General features: G+C 47.6%; 2 protein-coding genes across 2 annotated transcripts in view; one reads left to right on the plus strand and one right to left on the minus strand.

Moving 5' to 3' along the window:
- Window positions 1-8,995, plus strand: part of etv4 (ETS variant transcription factor 4) — a 43,975-nt gene extending 34,980 nt beyond the window's left edge. Inside the window, exons 5-11 of the mRNA XM_086140140.1 lie at window positions 1,425-1,554; window positions 1,630-1,809; window positions 3,064-3,476; window positions 5,478-5,525; window positions 6,267-6,439; window positions 8,135-8,236; window positions 8,485-8,995. Coding sequence (XP_085996266.1) covers window positions 1,425-1,554; window positions 1,630-1,809; window positions 3,064-3,476; window positions 5,478-5,525; window positions 6,267-6,439; window positions 8,135-8,236; window positions 8,485-8,712 — 1,274 coding nt within the window. The 3' untranslated portion in view covers window positions 8,713-8,995. The remainder of the gene's footprint in view (window positions 1-1,424; window positions 1,555-1,629; window positions 1,810-3,063; window positions 3,477-5,477; window positions 5,526-6,266; window positions 6,440-8,134; window positions 8,237-8,484) is intronic.
- Window positions 8,996-9,873: 878 nt separating this feature from the next.
- Window positions 9,874-17,225, minus strand: LOC147215417 (ATP-dependent RNA helicase DHX8-like). Its single transcript, XM_086140066.1, has 23 exons — window positions 17,046-17,225; window positions 16,853-16,938; window positions 16,699-16,765; window positions 16,534-16,625; window positions 16,333-16,442; window positions 15,486-15,782; window positions 15,252-15,396; window positions 14,981-15,175; window positions 14,815-14,902; window positions 14,629-14,726; window positions 13,967-14,114; window positions 13,018-13,199; window positions 12,741-12,935; window positions 12,464-12,649; window positions 12,177-12,387; window positions 11,922-12,103; window positions 11,707-11,847; window positions 11,467-11,622; window positions 11,159-11,296; window positions 10,946-11,074; window positions 10,667-10,863; window positions 10,367-10,546; window positions 9,874-10,232 (listed from the first exon to the last, which is right to left on the minus strand). Exons 1-23 carry the CDS (start codon window positions 17,137-17,139, stop codon window positions 10,013-10,015), a joined length of 3,537 nt encoding a protein of 1,178 aa, XP_085996192.1. The 5' UTR covers window positions 17,140-17,225; the 3' UTR covers window positions 9,874-10,012.
- Window positions 17,226-17,582: the final 357 nt, after the last annotated feature.

The raw sequence follows: 17,582 nt of genomic DNA on the forward strand, positions 1-17,582 counted from the left end.
ATATTTATACACATACATATATATATACATATGCATGTATATGTATGTGTGTCTATTTAGACATATAAGTATGTACACATACACATAGGTATGTATACATATACATGCCTATGTATATGGTCATATGTGTATACATATGTAAGTATATATTTATATTTATATATATATACATATTGATCTATATTCATATATATGTATGTATATATTTATATGTATATAGATTATATGCATATATGTTTACACATATATAGGTATATATACATATACAGTATGTGTATCTGTAAACACATTTACATTTGCATCTATATATACATGTACATGTCCATGTATTCATACATATTTCTATAAATGCGTATATTTATAAGTGTATATACCAGTATTTGTATGAACATATATACATACATACATATTCATGTAAATGATTATGTATACTGTGTGTATAAATATGTGTGTATGTATATACATATATGTTTATATATTTGTGCATATTTATATATATGCGTGTTTGTATATTTTTTACATATATATATATACATATATGTGTAAGTACAAATATGCGTGTGTGTATATTTATGTGTATATATGTCTAAACATATGCACATGTATATGTATATGTGTATATATGTGCACATATGTATATACATATCTACACATTAATGTTTATACATATGTATATGCATATGTATATATGTACATATGTATATATATATATATACATATCCACATACACACATATATTCATATTCATATAGACATACTCATGTTTATTTATATTGAGCGAGATATGTATATACATGCACTTACGTATATAGATATATATACATAAACATACATATATATGTAAATACATGTGTATATATATGTGTATGTATGTATATATGTGTGTTTTTATATATATTTTTCTACTCACATATACATGCAGATATGTATATGTAAATACATACATATATATATATATATACTTAAGTATATATGTATATATGTATGTATGTATGTATGTACACGCACACATTCATATAAACACATTTACACACATATATTCATATATATCTATATAAATATATGATTAAATATATTTAGTTAGGTATCATACATATACGTAAATTCGTATATCTATATATACTATATTTGTAATATAAATATATATGTATTAATGTATGAATATCTTTATTCAAAAATGTATGAATACATTTTCATATATATGTATAAATACAGATATATGTATACTGTATAAATGTATATATTTATATGTATATGTTAGTATGGATGTATATATATTTTTTATACATAGAGATATGTATGCTCTCAACAGCAAGACAGTGCAATCAACAACTTTGTGCATATATGTTTATTTTACCATTTCTTGACTGCGTTTGACTCATTTTTTGTAGTATTTGTAGTAACAGCACTCCCCCTTCTTGCAGCCGTGGCCTTCCACAGCCCCCCCGTCACCATCAAGAAGGAGCCCCAGAGTCCGGGCTCCGACCCCCGCCAGTCCTGCAGCCACAAGCAGACCTTCAGCTACCCAAGCGGAGAGCAGTGCCTTTATGCCAGGTCTGTTATACATGTGTGACACAGTAACAGCACGGTAATAGCAACATAATGCTAACCATAGCGTGTGTGTCGCAGTGCCTACGAGCAGAAAAGGGCTGCAGGAGGTTCTAAGAGCTCCTGCCCCGGGACCCCCATGTCCCCCATGCAGCAGCACTACTCGCCCAAACCCGCCGCCGCCGGGCGGCCCGACGCCCCCTACATGAACCCCGCCGCATCGCAGCCGCTGCCTAGCAACACCTTCCCCGTCAGCGCCAGGTGACACCCAGTACATCACGCTATGATAGCATGTCTATGATAGCATGTCTAAACAACATGTTTCTATACTTCATGTCAGTATTTTGTACTGCATGTCATCTGTGTTACTATGTGTTACTATATATAATTGCATGTTAATACATGTTAATACTGCATGTCACTGTAAATTACTTCATGTCGCTACATTACTGCATCTCATTTTTAGAGCATGTAACCTGAAGTACTTCATGTTTCTACCTATCGCTGTATGTTGATATATGTTACTGTCTCATTGCAACTACATGTCAATACATTTTATTGTGTTTCTGCACAGCACTGCATGCTACTATATTTTATTGCATTTAAATGCATGTCACTGCATGTCACTAGTTTTTACTGCATACCACCTGTAGCATGTAATAGTTAATTTTAATACGTTACTTTAATACGTTATTAAGTTCAATACATTTAATATGTTACTGCATATCACTGTTATGTTACTGCAAGTTATTTCATGTTACTGCACCTTAGCATAATGCTGCACGATAGCACATGTACTGCATGTTAGCATATGTGCTGCATGTTAGCCTATGTGTTGCCCGTTAGCATATGTGTTGAACATTAATAAACGTGTTGCACGTTAGCAGATGTGTTGTACGTTAGCATATGTTATGCCTGTTAGCATATGTGCTGTATGTTAGCACATGTGCTGCGTGTTAGCATATGTGATGCATGTTAGCATATGTGCTACATGTTAGCACATGTGCGGCACATTAGCATATGTGCTGTACGTTTGCACATGTGTTGCATGTTAGCATATGTTTTGCCTGTAAGCATATGTGCTTCATGTTAGCATATGTGTTGCGCATTAGCACATGTGTTGCACGTTAGCAAATGTGTTGCACGTTAGCAAATGTGTTGCACGTTAGCATATGTTTTGCCTATAAGCATATGTGCTGCATGTTAGCATATGTGTTGCGCATTAGCACATGTGTTGCACGTTAGCACATGTGTTGTACGTTAGCAAATGTGTTGCACGTTAGCAAATGTGTTGCACGTTAGCATATGTTTTGCCTATAAGCATATGTGCTGCATGTTAGCGAGTCACCGCACATGTTGCGTTACTCCAGTCACTGCATCTCAGTACTCACTGCAGTACTTCATGTGTTTGCAGTTGCTACGTTCCTGCCTAGTACTACATGTTTGTATTTCCCTGTATTCATAGATATATGTACGCAGTATTGCAGTACTGATTCTGAGTACTTCATCCCGCAGCTCCAGGTATCAGGGCCCGTCAGGTGACCCCATGTGCCCCCAGTTCCCGACAGCAGGGCAGGGCTTCCAGCGAATGACGTCGGCCCCGGCGGGACATGGCGGCGGCGGTGGCGGCGGCGGGGGCGGACCGGGCGGCGGCGGCGGCGGCGGCGGGGGCGGGGCTTATCACCGGCAGCACTCAGACCCCTGCATGCCGTACCTGCAGCAGAGCTTCAAGCAGGAGTATCTGGACCCGCTGTACGAGCGGGCGGCGCACATGGCGAGATCCGGGCACGGCGGGACGGGGGCGGGGCAAGGCCACGTGCACGGACCTCACCCGCCACAACACCCGCACTCACACCTCCACCCGCACAGGTTCCCCCCCGCCCACATGATGGTGAAGCAGGAGCCCACAGACTACGCCTACGAGCCAGGTGAGCCGCCATGAGGGGTCAAACTGCATGCAGGTAGACTGTGAAAAAAAAAAAGCAGGTACATTGCAAAGAAAATATGAAATAAATAGGTAAAAAATTCTAAAAAAGACACAAATCCCCTTAAGGGCGGTTAAAAAAAATCACTGGGAATTATTTCAAGAAAATAAAAAAAAAATAAAAAAATGCAGGAATTTAATTAAATTTCGACACTTAGTTTATTTTCCTCAAAATCACTAAAAAGATGCGACACCTGAGGCCGGGATCAGGCAAATTCGCGGCAAATCGACGATCAATCATCAATATCCATGAGAAATGAATTGATAAAATAGACACTTTGGAAAAAAAAAAACAGAGAAAAATTCAGGAATATTCTAATACATTTCAACATTTTCCTTGTGTTACACTTTCAATCCAAACCTGAGGCTTTGCTTTCAGGCCGAACACTCGCACTCGCCTGTGCGTGCACGTGTGTGTGTGTGTACTGTCACACACACACACACACACACACACACACACACACACACACACACGTCTGACTCGAGAACAAAATGTCCAAAAGGCAAACAGGCCTCGGTATCTGCTCCCCTCCTCCCTCCAAAATAAAAGCTCCTCCTTTCAACCCTCTGACACTCCAAGGAGGAAAAAAAAAAAAGAAAAAAGAAAAAAGACAAAAAAAAAAAAAAAAGAAAAAGTTGTTTTTTTTTTTTCCTCCTGCGGTCACACTCCTCTTCCTCCTCCTCCTCCTCCTCCCTCCTTCCTCCCTACCGGCCGAGGAATTTCATTAAGAAAATGGAGGGCTTTGGAGGAGCCTCCTCCTTCTCCTCCTTCTGCTGCAGCTCGTGATGGAAAAATGAGGACCCATTGGAGGGGGGACATGCTACTTCCTCTGTTAGCATTGTTAGCATAAAGCAATCAGTGTATTGTTATTATTTGACATCGCTGTTTTTGTTATTTTGTAGCTGTTTTTTTTTTTTTTTTTTATTATTATTATTATTATTTATTTTAATTTTTAAGGGATTTTGGAGGGTCATTTTGTTATTATTTATTGGGATTTTTTTCTCTATTTTTTCGTCTAAAAAAATTTTTTTTGTAGTTTCTAAGTTTTGTTTTCAAATTCAGAATTTAAAAGTTTTTGGATTTTTTTTTTTTTTTGACTAAGGACATTTTTTTGTTTTCATTTTTATTTTCAAATGCAACATTTAAGAGTTTTACCAGATTAAAAAAAAAGATCCTATTTCTCAAGGTTTTTAATTTTCTATTTTCAAATGCAATATTTAAGAGCTTTGGCAAATAAAAAAAAAAACAACTCTGATTTGTCTAGTTTTTAATCGTTATTTTCAAATGTAAAATATAAGGGTATTAGCAAATAAAAAAACGCATCTGATTTTTTGAGTTCTTGATTTTTATTTTCGAATGCAACATTTTAAGAGTTTTACCAAATAAAAAAATCCTATTTCTCAAGTTTTTAATTTTCTATTTTCAAATGCAACATTTAAGAGTTTTGGCAACTTAAAAAAAAATACAGCCGATTTGTCTAGGTTTTGATTTTGATTTTCAAATTCAAAGTCTAAAAGTTTTAGCAAAAAAATAGCATTTTTTTGTTTTAATTTTTATTTTCAAATAAAACATTCAAGAGTTTTAGCAAATTAAAAATAAAAAACATCCGATTTGTCTAGGTTTTAAATTTTTATTTTCTAATTCACGATTTTGAGTCTTAGCAATTTTCTTTAAATTTAAATTTAAGAAAAAGCACATCAAATTTTTCTAATTCTTAATTTTCATTTCCAAATGCAAAATTTAACTTTTAGCAAATTAAAAAAAAAAGCACATCTGATTTTTCGAGTTATTCATTTTTATTTTCAAATGCAACATTTAAGTTTTACCAAATTAAAAAAAAACAACTCAGATTTTTCTAGTTTTCAATCTTTATTTTCAAATGCAACATTTAAGTTTCAGTTTCTGTGCAATAACTTGTAATAACCGCCTTTTCTTGTCCTCCAGGTTATATGTTTGAAAATGACTCCCGAGTGGTTCCAGAGAAGTTCGAAGGTGAGCTGTTCTGGAAACCATACAGGACATTCTGCAGCACCAATAATAATAGTAATAATATAAATGAATGAATGAACATAAATAAACTACCAAATAGGTTAATAAATAAACATGGCAACTGATAAACAACCTTTGAAATAAATGGCTAATTATTATCAAATCTAATAACTGAACAACCACATAAATAATAAATATGTATGAATGTATAAATACATGTATATATGTATACATATATATATATGTTTATATACACATGTGTATGTATACATATATATCTACATATGTACACACACACATATATATATGTATATATACATACATACTAATACGTATATACGTATGCATTTATATATATATAGAGAGAGAGAGAAAAAAGGGAATACTTTAAATAAATAGAGAATGCAATAAAAAATATATATATTTAAAGTAATATTGAATAAATAAATAAACATTAAATAAAATAAAAGTAAATAAATAAACATTTCTATTATTTACATGAAGTGAAGGGAAATTAAAAGAGAATTCATCTCGAATGTAGAAAATTAAATCATGAATAAATAAAAACTAATCAGTAAATGTGTCCAAAGAAAAAACGCAGAAAATGTAGAAAATGTAAAAGCAAACAAACAAAAAAAAAAAATTAAGAAATTCATCAACCATGAAGAAAAAATAAATCAATGAAACAAAATAATTTACCGTTCTCGGAACGACCTCCTCTGACCTCTGACCTCTGACCCGCAGGGGAGGTGAAGCAGGAAGGGGGCGGAGCTTTCCGCGAGGGCACGCCGTACCAGCGCCGCGGCTCCCTGCAGCTCTGGCAGTTCCTGGTGGCTCTGCTGGACGACCCCGGGAACGCACACTTCATCGCCTGGACCGGACGCGGCATGGAGTTCAAGCTCATCGAGCCCGAGGAGGTGAACACCTCTTCTTCTTCTTCTTCCTGGTGCTCCTGGAAGCTCCCATCCAGGATGTCTCTGAGGGAGGGGGCGGGGCTTAACACCTGTCAATCACTCGGTCCACATTGATGTTCAGCTTCTTGCTCTTCACCCTTGGATGGTGAAGAGTCTGCAAGGCGGAGGACATGAACCCAGAAGAACCTGGAGAGAAGTCGTGTTGGAGAACCTGGAGGAACCCAGAAGAACCTGGAGACAACACAGAAGAACCCGGAGAGAACCTAGAGGAACCTGAAGAGAATTTAGAAGAACCTGAAGAGAAGCCAGAAGAACCTGGTGGAACTCAGAAGAACCTGGAGAGACAAGAGAGAACCTAGAAGAACCTGGAGAGAACCTAGAAGAACATGGAGGAACCCAGAAGAACCTGGAGAAGACCAGAAGAACCTGTAGAGAACCTAGAAGAACCTGAAGAGAAGCCAGAAGAACCTGGAGAGAAGCCAGAAGAACCTGGAGAGAATCTAGAGGAACTTGGAGGAACTAAGAAGAACCTGGAGAGAACCTGGAAGAATCTGGAGAGAATTTAGAAGAACCTGGAGGAACTCAGGAGAACCTAGAAGAACCTGGGGGAACCCAGGCAGGAGAACGTGGAGACTCCACACATGGAAGAAACAAGAGAGAACCTAGAAGATCCTGGAGAGAACCTAGAAGAACCTGGAGAACCCAGACAGAAGAACATGGAGGGAACCCAGAAGAACCTAACGAGAACTCAGGCTGGAGAACATGAAGATCAGTCAAAGAAAACCTAGACAAGAAAGACCATGGAGAGTTCAGGTTGGAGAAGCTGGAGAGAACGTCTTCAGTGCGAGGCGTCTCAGGAGCTTCTCAGGTGTCCACCACCATGAAGGACCAAGTGAAGAACAGCGACGCGGCTAGCGCGCTAGCATCCTCCATCCTTCCTGTCAGCCAATCAGAAGGGAGCTCAGCAGTAAGCTCCGCCCCCAAACACCTTCACACTCCTTCGAAGTTCTGCAGATCTTCTTCTACTCCTCATCTTCATGTTTCTTCATCTTTTGTCCGGCGCAGCGATCTTCATCCGCTTAGGGTGGTTCCTAATACAGGCGGCCGGTGTATGTGTGTGTGTGTGTGTGTGTGTGTGTGTGTGTGTGTGTGTGTGTGTGTGTGTGTCGGGGTGGTCGGTGTGTTTTCCATTATCTTTTTACTGTACATTAAAAATGAATGGGTTAAAGAGTTTTTTTACAAGAGCCATTAAGAGCTGAGAGCTCACTCGAGGTGGGGGGGGGGGTGACTTCCTGAGTCACGACCCCCCCCCTCACACACACACACACACACACACACGAACACACACACACACACATTTGTCTACATCAAATCTCCAAAACAACCTTCATTTTTTTTTTTACTTCCTGGTTGTGTCATGATTGACAGGCGGCCATGACGGCTCCTTTGTCAGGGCGAGTGTGAGGGGGGTCCCCGGCGGGTCACACACACACACACACACACACACACACACACACACACACACACACACACACACACACTAACTAACACACTAAAGAAGTGCCATAGGAGAGCGATGTTTGACAACACTGCCCCCTGCTGGTCGAACTATGAACACACACCTTTTCTCTCACACACACACACACACACACACACTCACACACACACACTCCCTAACCATCTCCCCCTCCTCTGTAGGTGGCCCGGCTGTGGGGGATGCAGAAGAACCGTCCAGCCATGAACTACGACAAGCTGAGCCGCTCGCTGCGCTACTACTACGAGAAGGGAATCATGCAGAAGGTGAGAGGAGATCCCAGGTGGAGCTCCAGCAGATGCTGGTCCTGGACCTGCAGGAGCGTGGCTTCATGACGGGAACATCTGCCAGCTTATAACTAATGTATCACTGTGTGTCAATGATAATAATTGACAGATTAATCTAGATTAATTGCGGATTAATCGATGGTTTGGTGTCCCAAGTGGATCTGGGACTCGAGGGGGTATCACTTGTGCTTAGCTAGTAATAACCGTGTGATGACTCCCCGCCGCAGGTGGCCGGCGAGCGCTACGTCTACAAGTTCGTGTGCGAGCCGGAGGCGCTGATCTCGCTGGCGTTCCCCGACAATCAGCGGCCCAGCCTGAAGGCGGAGTTCGAGCGCTACGTCAACGAGGAGGACACGGTGCCGCTGTCCCACCTGGACGAGGGCGTACCCTACGCCTCTGAGCAGCCCCCGCCAAACATGGGCGCCCAGCCCTACTCCAAAGGCTACATGTACTAAAGCCGGCCCCGCACCACCTCCTCCGCCCCCTCCGACATCCGCCTGTACTACCAACCCATCATCGTACACCTCCTTCCCCTTCCTGGACCCGCCCCCTACCCATGCACCTCTTGCACATGCCCCTTCCCCTCCACTTGTATATAAGGCTACGGTGTTTTGTTTTAAATTAATCTCTTTAGGGATTTGTTTTGTTTTTAAGAGCTGCTTCCCGTCCCCCACTCCCCTCCCCCCCCCATCTGCCCCACCCTCCCCGATCCATGGCTTAATAAAAATACCCAGAATGATACCCGGCCTCACCTTCTCTGTGTCGCTTCCCCCTCGGATCGCCTCGGGTCAGGATGCCCCCTGTACTTCCTTACAAAGGAGGTGGAAGGACACTGAATGTTAGCTTACATTTAATCTCGCGTTGCTGGTGTCACAATCAAGACTTATTTATCCTTGTCAGCTTAGCCGGCTAACAAGCTACCATAATAGCTGTGAATGTTAGTGGCTTAAACTCGAGCGATAGCTTGCGCTAACCAGCTAACACCTGCTAAATATAACATCACAGCACTCCGTAATTTAAAAAGTTGCGACTAATTTGGGAGTAGACAAAGCTGAGCCTGTGGATCTTCTGAAAACATCCAGCAGTTGTGAGGATGTCCACCTAACCCCAGTCTGCACTCTCAAGCTCGTTCCAAAAGGAAAAAAACAGCATTTCTCCCTTAAACATCTCCTGCTAGCAGGTGTCACCACATTGAACCACAACCACTAGAAGTCCACGAATGATTTTGGGAACTGACCTCCTCCTTGATGTGGGCGTGGTCAAAGCTTGGTGGCACCAAACTGTCTTGACGTCATTCTCTGCAGGACACAAACAATGGAAGGTCCTGCTGCTCAGATAGGTGGCATTTTCTGGCCAATCAGCACCAAGGAGTCTGTTGACATCACATTTTAGTGCAGGTTCTTGAAAAGTACCAGGCTCCAGGTATGATCCCTGATGGACACCCAGGAGAACCCAGTCCAGTCCCGTGCCAAAATACCAAAATACCTTCAACATTCAGAATCCGAGTCCCCTGGAGCAAATCCGAAGCATCCCTAGCCTCCAGTTAGCCTAGCATAGACACCGACAGAAGGTGGTCAATAAGGGACGGCTACACACTCGAGGCAACCCAGTCCAAGTTTTGTAAAAATATAGTTTATTTTGTGCAGAAGAAGTACATGTCACTTGATAGCATTGAGTCACCGGTGGTTGGAGGATTAAATTAACTTGAGAAAGTCCTTCTGGTGTCAGTCCAACCTGGATTAAGCCCCTTCCCCCTCAGCGGCGCCTGAAGGCACGGGAGATCCTCCAGGCATTGGGCTCCTCGTAGCGGTTGTACAGCGGCTCCAGCTTCTGCGCCCGCTTCTGCCGACTGAGCCGGGTGGGGTCGCCCACCCTGTAGAAGGCGGGGGCGTACTCCACCAGCCAGCGGGGGTCGATGGTGGTCACCTCCCGCATGTACTCCTTGGTGGTGAGGACCAGCTCGTGGTAGACGAGCCTGCCGGGAGAAGAGGTGGATCGTAAACAAGAGTAAGGGGCAAACGGAAATGCTCCAAAAAGTACTTCCGAGTGAGTATGGAGGGGGTGGTTGGACTATTTGGGCGTTCTCGATGATGATGCCGTGACACCTACCACTCGGGCTGGCGGTTGAAGAGCGTGCTGGACGGGTGCAGGTACACCACCTGCTGGTCGATCAGGGTGCGGTAGCCGTCTTGGGGGTGCTTCCGGGCGGCGTTGCGGAAGAACCCGCTGCAGATGGCCTTCTGGACGCGCATCATGGACTTTCCACAGGACACCACGTCCAGCTTGTGCCTTGTAATAAAGTATAATACATTGAGAGTTATTTACACCCGCAGCATATGTTCTTCACCAAACTTTCACAAGTGGAGCACAACTTGTAGCTCTGTCAGATGATTAGGGTCCAGGTCCCACCTGTCCATGATGCTCAGCATCTGCTTGCGGATGTCCTGCGCCCGGCGCAGGGAGCGCGCCTGGATGAAGTTCTCAAAGCACCACGGGTTGGAGAACTTGTTGTTCTTCCAGGAGTTGTAGACGGCGAGCAGCGTCAGGTGGTCGCCCTCGGGCTGGAAGAACTTGGCCTTCCTCTGGTCGGCCTGGATCTGCTTGTCCTGGAGACGGGAGGGTCTGGCTTAAGGCAGGAGGATCTAAAGGTCTGATGGGTAGCAGCTCACTCGTGATGCGAGAGCAAACCTTGGGCCTGTAGAAGACGTTCTGCACGGACAGCATGGACACGATGGTCAGCATCTCCTCGCTGCAGCCCAGGTGGACGGACATGATCAGCATCTTGCACAGCATGGGCTCCAGAGGGAACTCAGCCATCTGGAGAGGACGAGAAGGTGGAGGTCAAAGCCCGAGTACTGGCTGAGTACCTACTAGTAGCTACTAGTAGCTAGTAGTACTCACCCTCCTGCCGAGGCGTGTGAGCAGGCCCTCGTCGTCCAGCGCTCCCAGGGTGTAGAGCTGCTCCATGGCGGTGATCAAGGTCTCCATGGGAGGAGCGTCCATGAAGTCGAAGGACAGGAGGTCGTTGATGCCCATGGCCTGGAGATGATGAGGAGGAACACAAATTGGACAGTGGTTTTTAGATCCCCGGCCAGCAGCGAGAGGTGATTCCAGGCTGAACAAGTCCACCATGAGGTGTTTGGCATCCAAGTGAAGGTTCCTTCCGACGAGCTGTCGTCTAAGACACGAACAGAGCTGGAACAACCCACCTTGAGGGACAGCACGGTGCTGGCCAGGTTGGTCCTTTGGATCTCGGGAACGTTGGTGGTCAGCATCTCGTCCCTGTAGGCTCGCTCGGTGTAGAGCCGGTAGCACTTCCCCGGCCCCGTCCTGCCGGCGCGACCCGATCTCTGCTTGGCCTGCGCCTGGCAGGAGACACCGGTTCACTTTTATTTTATCTCTTACATTCAGGAGTTTTAGACCAAAAGAGACGTCGGAACACGGCTGACCTGAGAGATGGGCGTGACCACCAGCTGGTCGATGCCCGTCTTGGAGTTGTAGACGATCTGCTTGACGAAGCCCGGGTCCACCACGTAGTAGATCCCGTCGATGGTCAGGGAGGTTTCGGCGATGTTGGTGGCGATGATGACCTTCAGAGACACTCCGCGGCGTCAGGCTTTCGGGGCGGGGGATCTTCTCAGCGAGGAAGGAAGGGAGGCGTTACCTTTCTGCTGCCGGGAGGAGCCGGGTCGAAGATGCGGGTCTGCATCTCGCTGGGCAGGGCGGAGTAGACCGGTAGGATGATCAGCTCGGGCACGTCGGGCCCCAGGGACTTCATGCGCTCGTAGAGGATCTCGCACGCCGTGTCGATCTCCTCCTGACCCGTCAGAAAGACCAGGATGTCGCCTGGCGAAAGGAGATAACGGCGTCACGGATCGGCCGGGCTCGACGGGCTCGACGTTTCCGGGAAACCCCGTACCTGGAGGCTCCGTCAGGTGGATCTGCATGACGGTGATGAGGCTGGCGTCCAGGTAGTCCGTCTCGGGCTCCCTTGTGTAGAGGACCTCCACAGGGAAGGTCCTGCCGGGGATGGTGAAGATGGGCGCCTCGTAGAAGTATTGCGAGAACTTGACGGCGTCCAGCGTGGCCGACGACACGATGAGCTTCATGTCCTTGCGCTTCTGTATGGTCTGGCGGGAAGACGGGACGGATGAAGGCTCTGGAGGTCCGAGAGCGGCGCCGGATCAGGCGGAGGGGATAGGCTACCTTCTTGAGGAGGCCGAAGAGCACGTCGGTGTGGATGGTGCGCTCGTGGGCCTCGTCCAGCATGACGAGGGTGTACTGGCTCATGTCCGGGTCCAGCAGGCACTCCCTCTGCAGCATCCCGTGGGTCATGTACTTGATGACCGTCTCGGTGCTGGTGCAGTCCTCGAAGCGGATGGTGTAGCCCACCTGGGGAGAAGCCAATCTCCATCTGAGATCCTTATTCCGAGGAAACAAGTTCCGAGCGTCTGGAATGGAGAACCCGCCGGAATGTGGTCACCTCCTGGCCAAGACGGCAGCCGTACTCCTCCGAGACCCTCTTGGCCACCGACATGGCGGCGACCCTTCGCGGCTGCGTGCAGCCGATCTTCCCGCGGCTGGTGTAGCCCGCCTCCGCCAGGTACTGGGTGATCTGCGTGGTCTTGCCGGACCCGGTTTCCCCCACCACGATCAGGATCTGGTTGTCGTGGACGGCCTGCGAAGTCGCCGGATGTGAGCGGCGATAGCGAACGTCGGCCGAACCGGGTCGCGTGACCCCCCCCGCGGCGCCCGCTAACCTGGACCAGCTCCTCCTTCAGCCTGAAGATGGGCAGGCCCTCCCTCTGCTGCAGGATGGACAGCTCCGTCTTCTTGCCGTACGACACCTGGTTCCCGCCGAGGGCGTAGCGCTTCCACTCGGGCACGTCCAGGGGCATCGCGCCGATGCCGCGCATGTTGGCGGCGATCTGCCTTCCGTCATCTGCGCAAAAGGAAAGCGGGAGTCGGCTCAGGGCGGAGTTCCGGCCCATCTCCACCTCTCCGGACCAATTAAGATGAGCTGCCGCGATAAACAAATTTCCCCAATAAGATCTCGGCGTATTAAACCATGAGTCAGAGGTCGCCGGGCGAGATTAGCCGCCGCCGCCGGGCCTCGGAGGACACAGGCGCAGCGGCTAATGTCTCTGCACGCCGCCGTAAACTCGTACTGCGGCCTGATAACATCTGCAGCCGCGGCGAGGAGGAGGCCGCCGATGATTCTATTTGAATATCCTCTGCTCCGATTGGTTCGGACGACGGGTACGACCCCGGCTCGGGATCGGGCTCCGCGCGCCATTTGGGATCGTCCCTCCACCCAGGAAGCGCTGAATCACCGCTCCACTTTCAAAAAAAATAAAAACATGGCCAGTTTATTCTGGTCTCCGGAAGCGTCACGGAGCAGATGAGGCGGAAGGAAGTCAGATACAGGAAGTGCCTGGTGTCTGGTCGGCCTCCAAAATAAAACACCCCCCTCCCGGGGGGGACTTTTAATCTGACATCGCACCGGCGCTGGGGAGATGTTCCCGATACCCGCCTTCCTTCCTGATGCGGACTCTTGATTCCTGGATGGAGATCCGGCCCGGAAGTCCGACATCCAACAAACTGGCGTGGGAGATTGACGGCTCGGGTCGCTAACATCCTGACCGCGGCGTAAATTCACGCCGGGACTTCTACGAACCGACGTCCGGGCGATTCGGAGCCGATCCTTACAGTCGGGCATGGGGTCGGTCCAGTTCTTGTTGAGTCCGGTGGGGATGCAGTCCATCTCCGCCGCCCGGGCCGCCTGCTTCAACTCCCGCCGCTCCTTGGCGAGGGCGCTCTGCATCATGGCCGCCTGGGAGAGGGAGCCATCGGGGTTCTGGTGGACGAGAGGGAGACGACACGCTTTTTACCCGTCGTGAGGCATCATGTTGACGGAGCGATCGATTACTGGAATAACGGGTTCAATCGCTCTTTGCTAGGCAACTGTTATTTTAGTAACTCGTGGAAGAGCGCCGTTGAAGGAGCTTTCTAGCGGATTCCAGAGAGTAAATTAGGGATCTAGATAGTTTTTTTTAACTACTTTTTAGTTTTGTTATTTTTGAGTTTATAGTTATCTCAGGTTGCTCTATATTTGAACGCACCTTCAAACAAAGAGTGTTTACTGTGTCAAGAGAGTAATCTGATTTTTTTTTTTTTCTTCCTGGTTTGAGCAGGCCTTCAGACAAAGAGTATATACAGGGTCAAGATAGTAATCTAACTGCCTCGGACCTTTTCGGCCTTCATTCCACTCGGAACATCAACAGAAAAAAAAAAGCTTCTGCAATACCGCCCGCTGTGTGTGTGTGTGTGTGTGTGTGTGTGAGGCAACCCAACAGAAGTGAGGCCTGCACCTTGACTATCCGGACGGGGCTCATGTTCATGGTCCACTTGGTCTGCCCTCGGAGGAACGGCGGCTCCTCCTCCACCAGGTCGATCTCGATGTCCTCGTCTGCGGGCCGTAGATCGATAGGACACGTTTATGTCACATGTGTGCGGCTCCATCTTCAGCCGTTCGGCGGCGAAGCCCGAGATTTCACCTTCCTCGTCGTCGATGTTGGGGAGGATTCCCGTCTCCTCGTCAAATTCCGGGAACTCTTCTTTGGGGAGAACGTCGGCGGCGATCATCTGCGTTCAGAAGGGGAGGAGCGGTTAGGGGAACCTTTAATCCAGGAGGTAATTTGAAGTTGTGTCCCTGATGAGGACCTGCTTGATCTCCCATTTCTCCAGGTCCGTAATCCTGGTCAGACGTTTGCACTCCGACGAGCTTTCCTCCATTTCCACCACGGCGGCGGCTTCCACGGGGAAGTCGGGGTTCCTCATCGCCTCGTCTCCGGCTCCAAACCCCAGGTTCCTCCTCCGGTTGGGGTTCAGGTCCTCCCCGCTCTCCTGGTCCACGTCCTGCACACAGAAGCGGAATCACTTGGGTTCTTCTCTTGCGGTCTGCTGTCGGGGGTCCATCTTCCACCAGGCTCACCTTCATGCTCAGACTGGCCTTGGTGCCGGTGAACGAAAGCACTTTGACCTTCACCCTCTGGCCTTTGGAGACCACGTCAGACACGTTTGCTATCCGCCCTTCCTTGCGCAGCTCTGACACGTGAACCAGACCCTCCCAGCGCTTCCTGCAGAGGAGGAGGAGGTCCAGGGCTTCGGAATGAGGACAATCTGCTCACATCGATGTGAACCCGAGGCGGAGGAGCGGCGCGCTGACCTGAGACCCTCCAGCTGCACGAAGCAGCCAAACTGCATGATGCTGCTGATCTTGCCGTTGTAGATGTCGCCGACCACCGGCGTGTCGGACAGGGGGCGGGGCTCCGGCGGCCCTCTGCCCTCCCCGTGCTCCTTCTCCACGCCCCGGCTACAGTCGGCGTACGGGCTGGGCGGCCGGTCGCTCCAGCGGGACGCCCGCTTCCTGGGCCGCTTGTTGGACGTCTCCTGGTCGCGGTCCCTCGACCCGGAGCGGCTTCGCTTGCGTCCGCTCTCCCGGACGGCCTCGCTGCCGTCGGACCTGACGGGTAACACAATATTCCACTTTAAAACCCAACGGAGAACATTATTCTGCTTTACTTCTGAGCGCCGCCCTGACTGGCCCAATGTGTTGTTACCGCTCTGTTTGATTAGAATCCATTAGTGCCGGCAGGTGAACGCTTGCTTTAAAAATTGCACATTTAACAATGAACGGCGACATTATTTCCCCTGTGCAGAACGTTCTGGGTTGTACATTTTTAGCAATCGAGACAAGAAGGAACAACAAGAACTTCAACTTCCACCTTCACGTCCTCAACACCCCCTTCCTCCTGAGGCCTGTGAGTCCTCCTGTCAGCCGCGGCTGCTAAAGGAGCGAACAACGGCCATCATATGGACAAACCACCGTTGAATCACTCATTCAGCATCTTTTAGAGAGACACGACGAACATATGTCAAACCGAAAAGGCCGAGCGGAGGATACAGAGTTGATGTCACTACCCTGAATGCACTGCGACATCACCAACAACGGTTTCCCTTTCATAAAAGTCCCAATTAGCAGGGAAAATCTTCACATTTTTGTTGGTGTTTACCTTGAATGTGAGCTGGTCCCGCAGATCCCGGGCATCAGCATCTCCAGCTCCCTCATGGCCTGGGCGGCCACGCGCTGGTCCTCCTCACGGCCGTCCCCCTTGGCTGGGACCTGATACAGAGTAGGGGTTCACATGATTTTCACTGATTTTGCTATTTATTTTCATTTACGATCAGAACAGTGGGATGAGTTCGAGCCCCACCGTCCACACTGGGTCGTCCGGTCTACACAGAGCCGGGTATTTATCCTTCAGCTTGTCCTTCTCGCTCCTGGGTTTGACCTCTGACCTTTGTGCTGCCACAGACATAAAGATAGTTAGCTGTAAACACAGTTACGCAGTTTTTAAAATCAATAAAATCACCAATACCTTCGCTGGAGTGCGATGACAGCCGCATAGTGTGTATGAGCCGGAGTAAATTAGCTGTGAGTGTTTCCTAGAGAGGATGATAGCCGGAAGTGACCGTTCAGTAACAACAGAACAACCGGAAGTGGTGATAAACACCTCTAATTCGGACGCTCACCGTAAAGTCAGCTCCATTTTGTGACAGCACCTCCTTGAACTCCTCAAGCGTCGGGTGTTTCTCGGCCAAGCTGATGATGAACTCCGCTGCGAACGGGAGAAAGTAGAGAGAAGCACCGGGTTAGCCAAATAAGCTAGCACCGAACGGCTAGCTTCGCGACAACTAGCTTAAACCGCCGGAGACAACGCGTTACCCAGGTCCTTTTCGCTGATTCCCAGGTGGTTCTCCAGCTCCGTGCACACCTTGGACACCAGCGATAAATACTCCAGACGCTTGATTTCCTCCATTTCCCTTGTTTACGTCGACTTCGGCGGTGGTGGGCCGCGACGAAGAACGGACGTCACCGCCACCCACTGGCCGGGAGCGTGGATGCCGGCTCTTCTTCTTCTACGCTCGGACCATATCTCTTGCTCACTACCGCCACCTTGCGGTCGGTTGAGGTACTACAACAACGTCAGCACGCCAAATGTTTCCACAAGCCTTTTTGCGCTGATATCGTTTTATGAACATTATTTATTATTTTGTCTTCCTCGAGGAGAATTTGAAACATCGATGCAGCCTAAAACAGATATGCTTATTCCATCTGATGCAGACTGCTGTCACCTACTTTTACTGTTTCTTTTAAAGCTATCTTTTGTGTTGGTGTACTTATCTGTATGGCACCTGAAATAAAATCCATCCATCCATCTTCTGTTGCTTATCCTGCACTCAGGGTACTCTCGGGTACACC

The sequence above is a fragment of the Fistularia commersonii genome, chromosome 32 (assembly GCF_037954325.1).
Source record: "Fistularia commersonii isolate RoL2024-O1a breed Wild chromosome 32, RoL_Fcom_v1.0, whole genome shotgun sequence".
NCBI classification, from domain to species: Eukaryota; Metazoa; Chordata; class Actinopteri; order Syngnathiformes; family Fistulariidae; genus Fistularia; species Fistularia commersonii.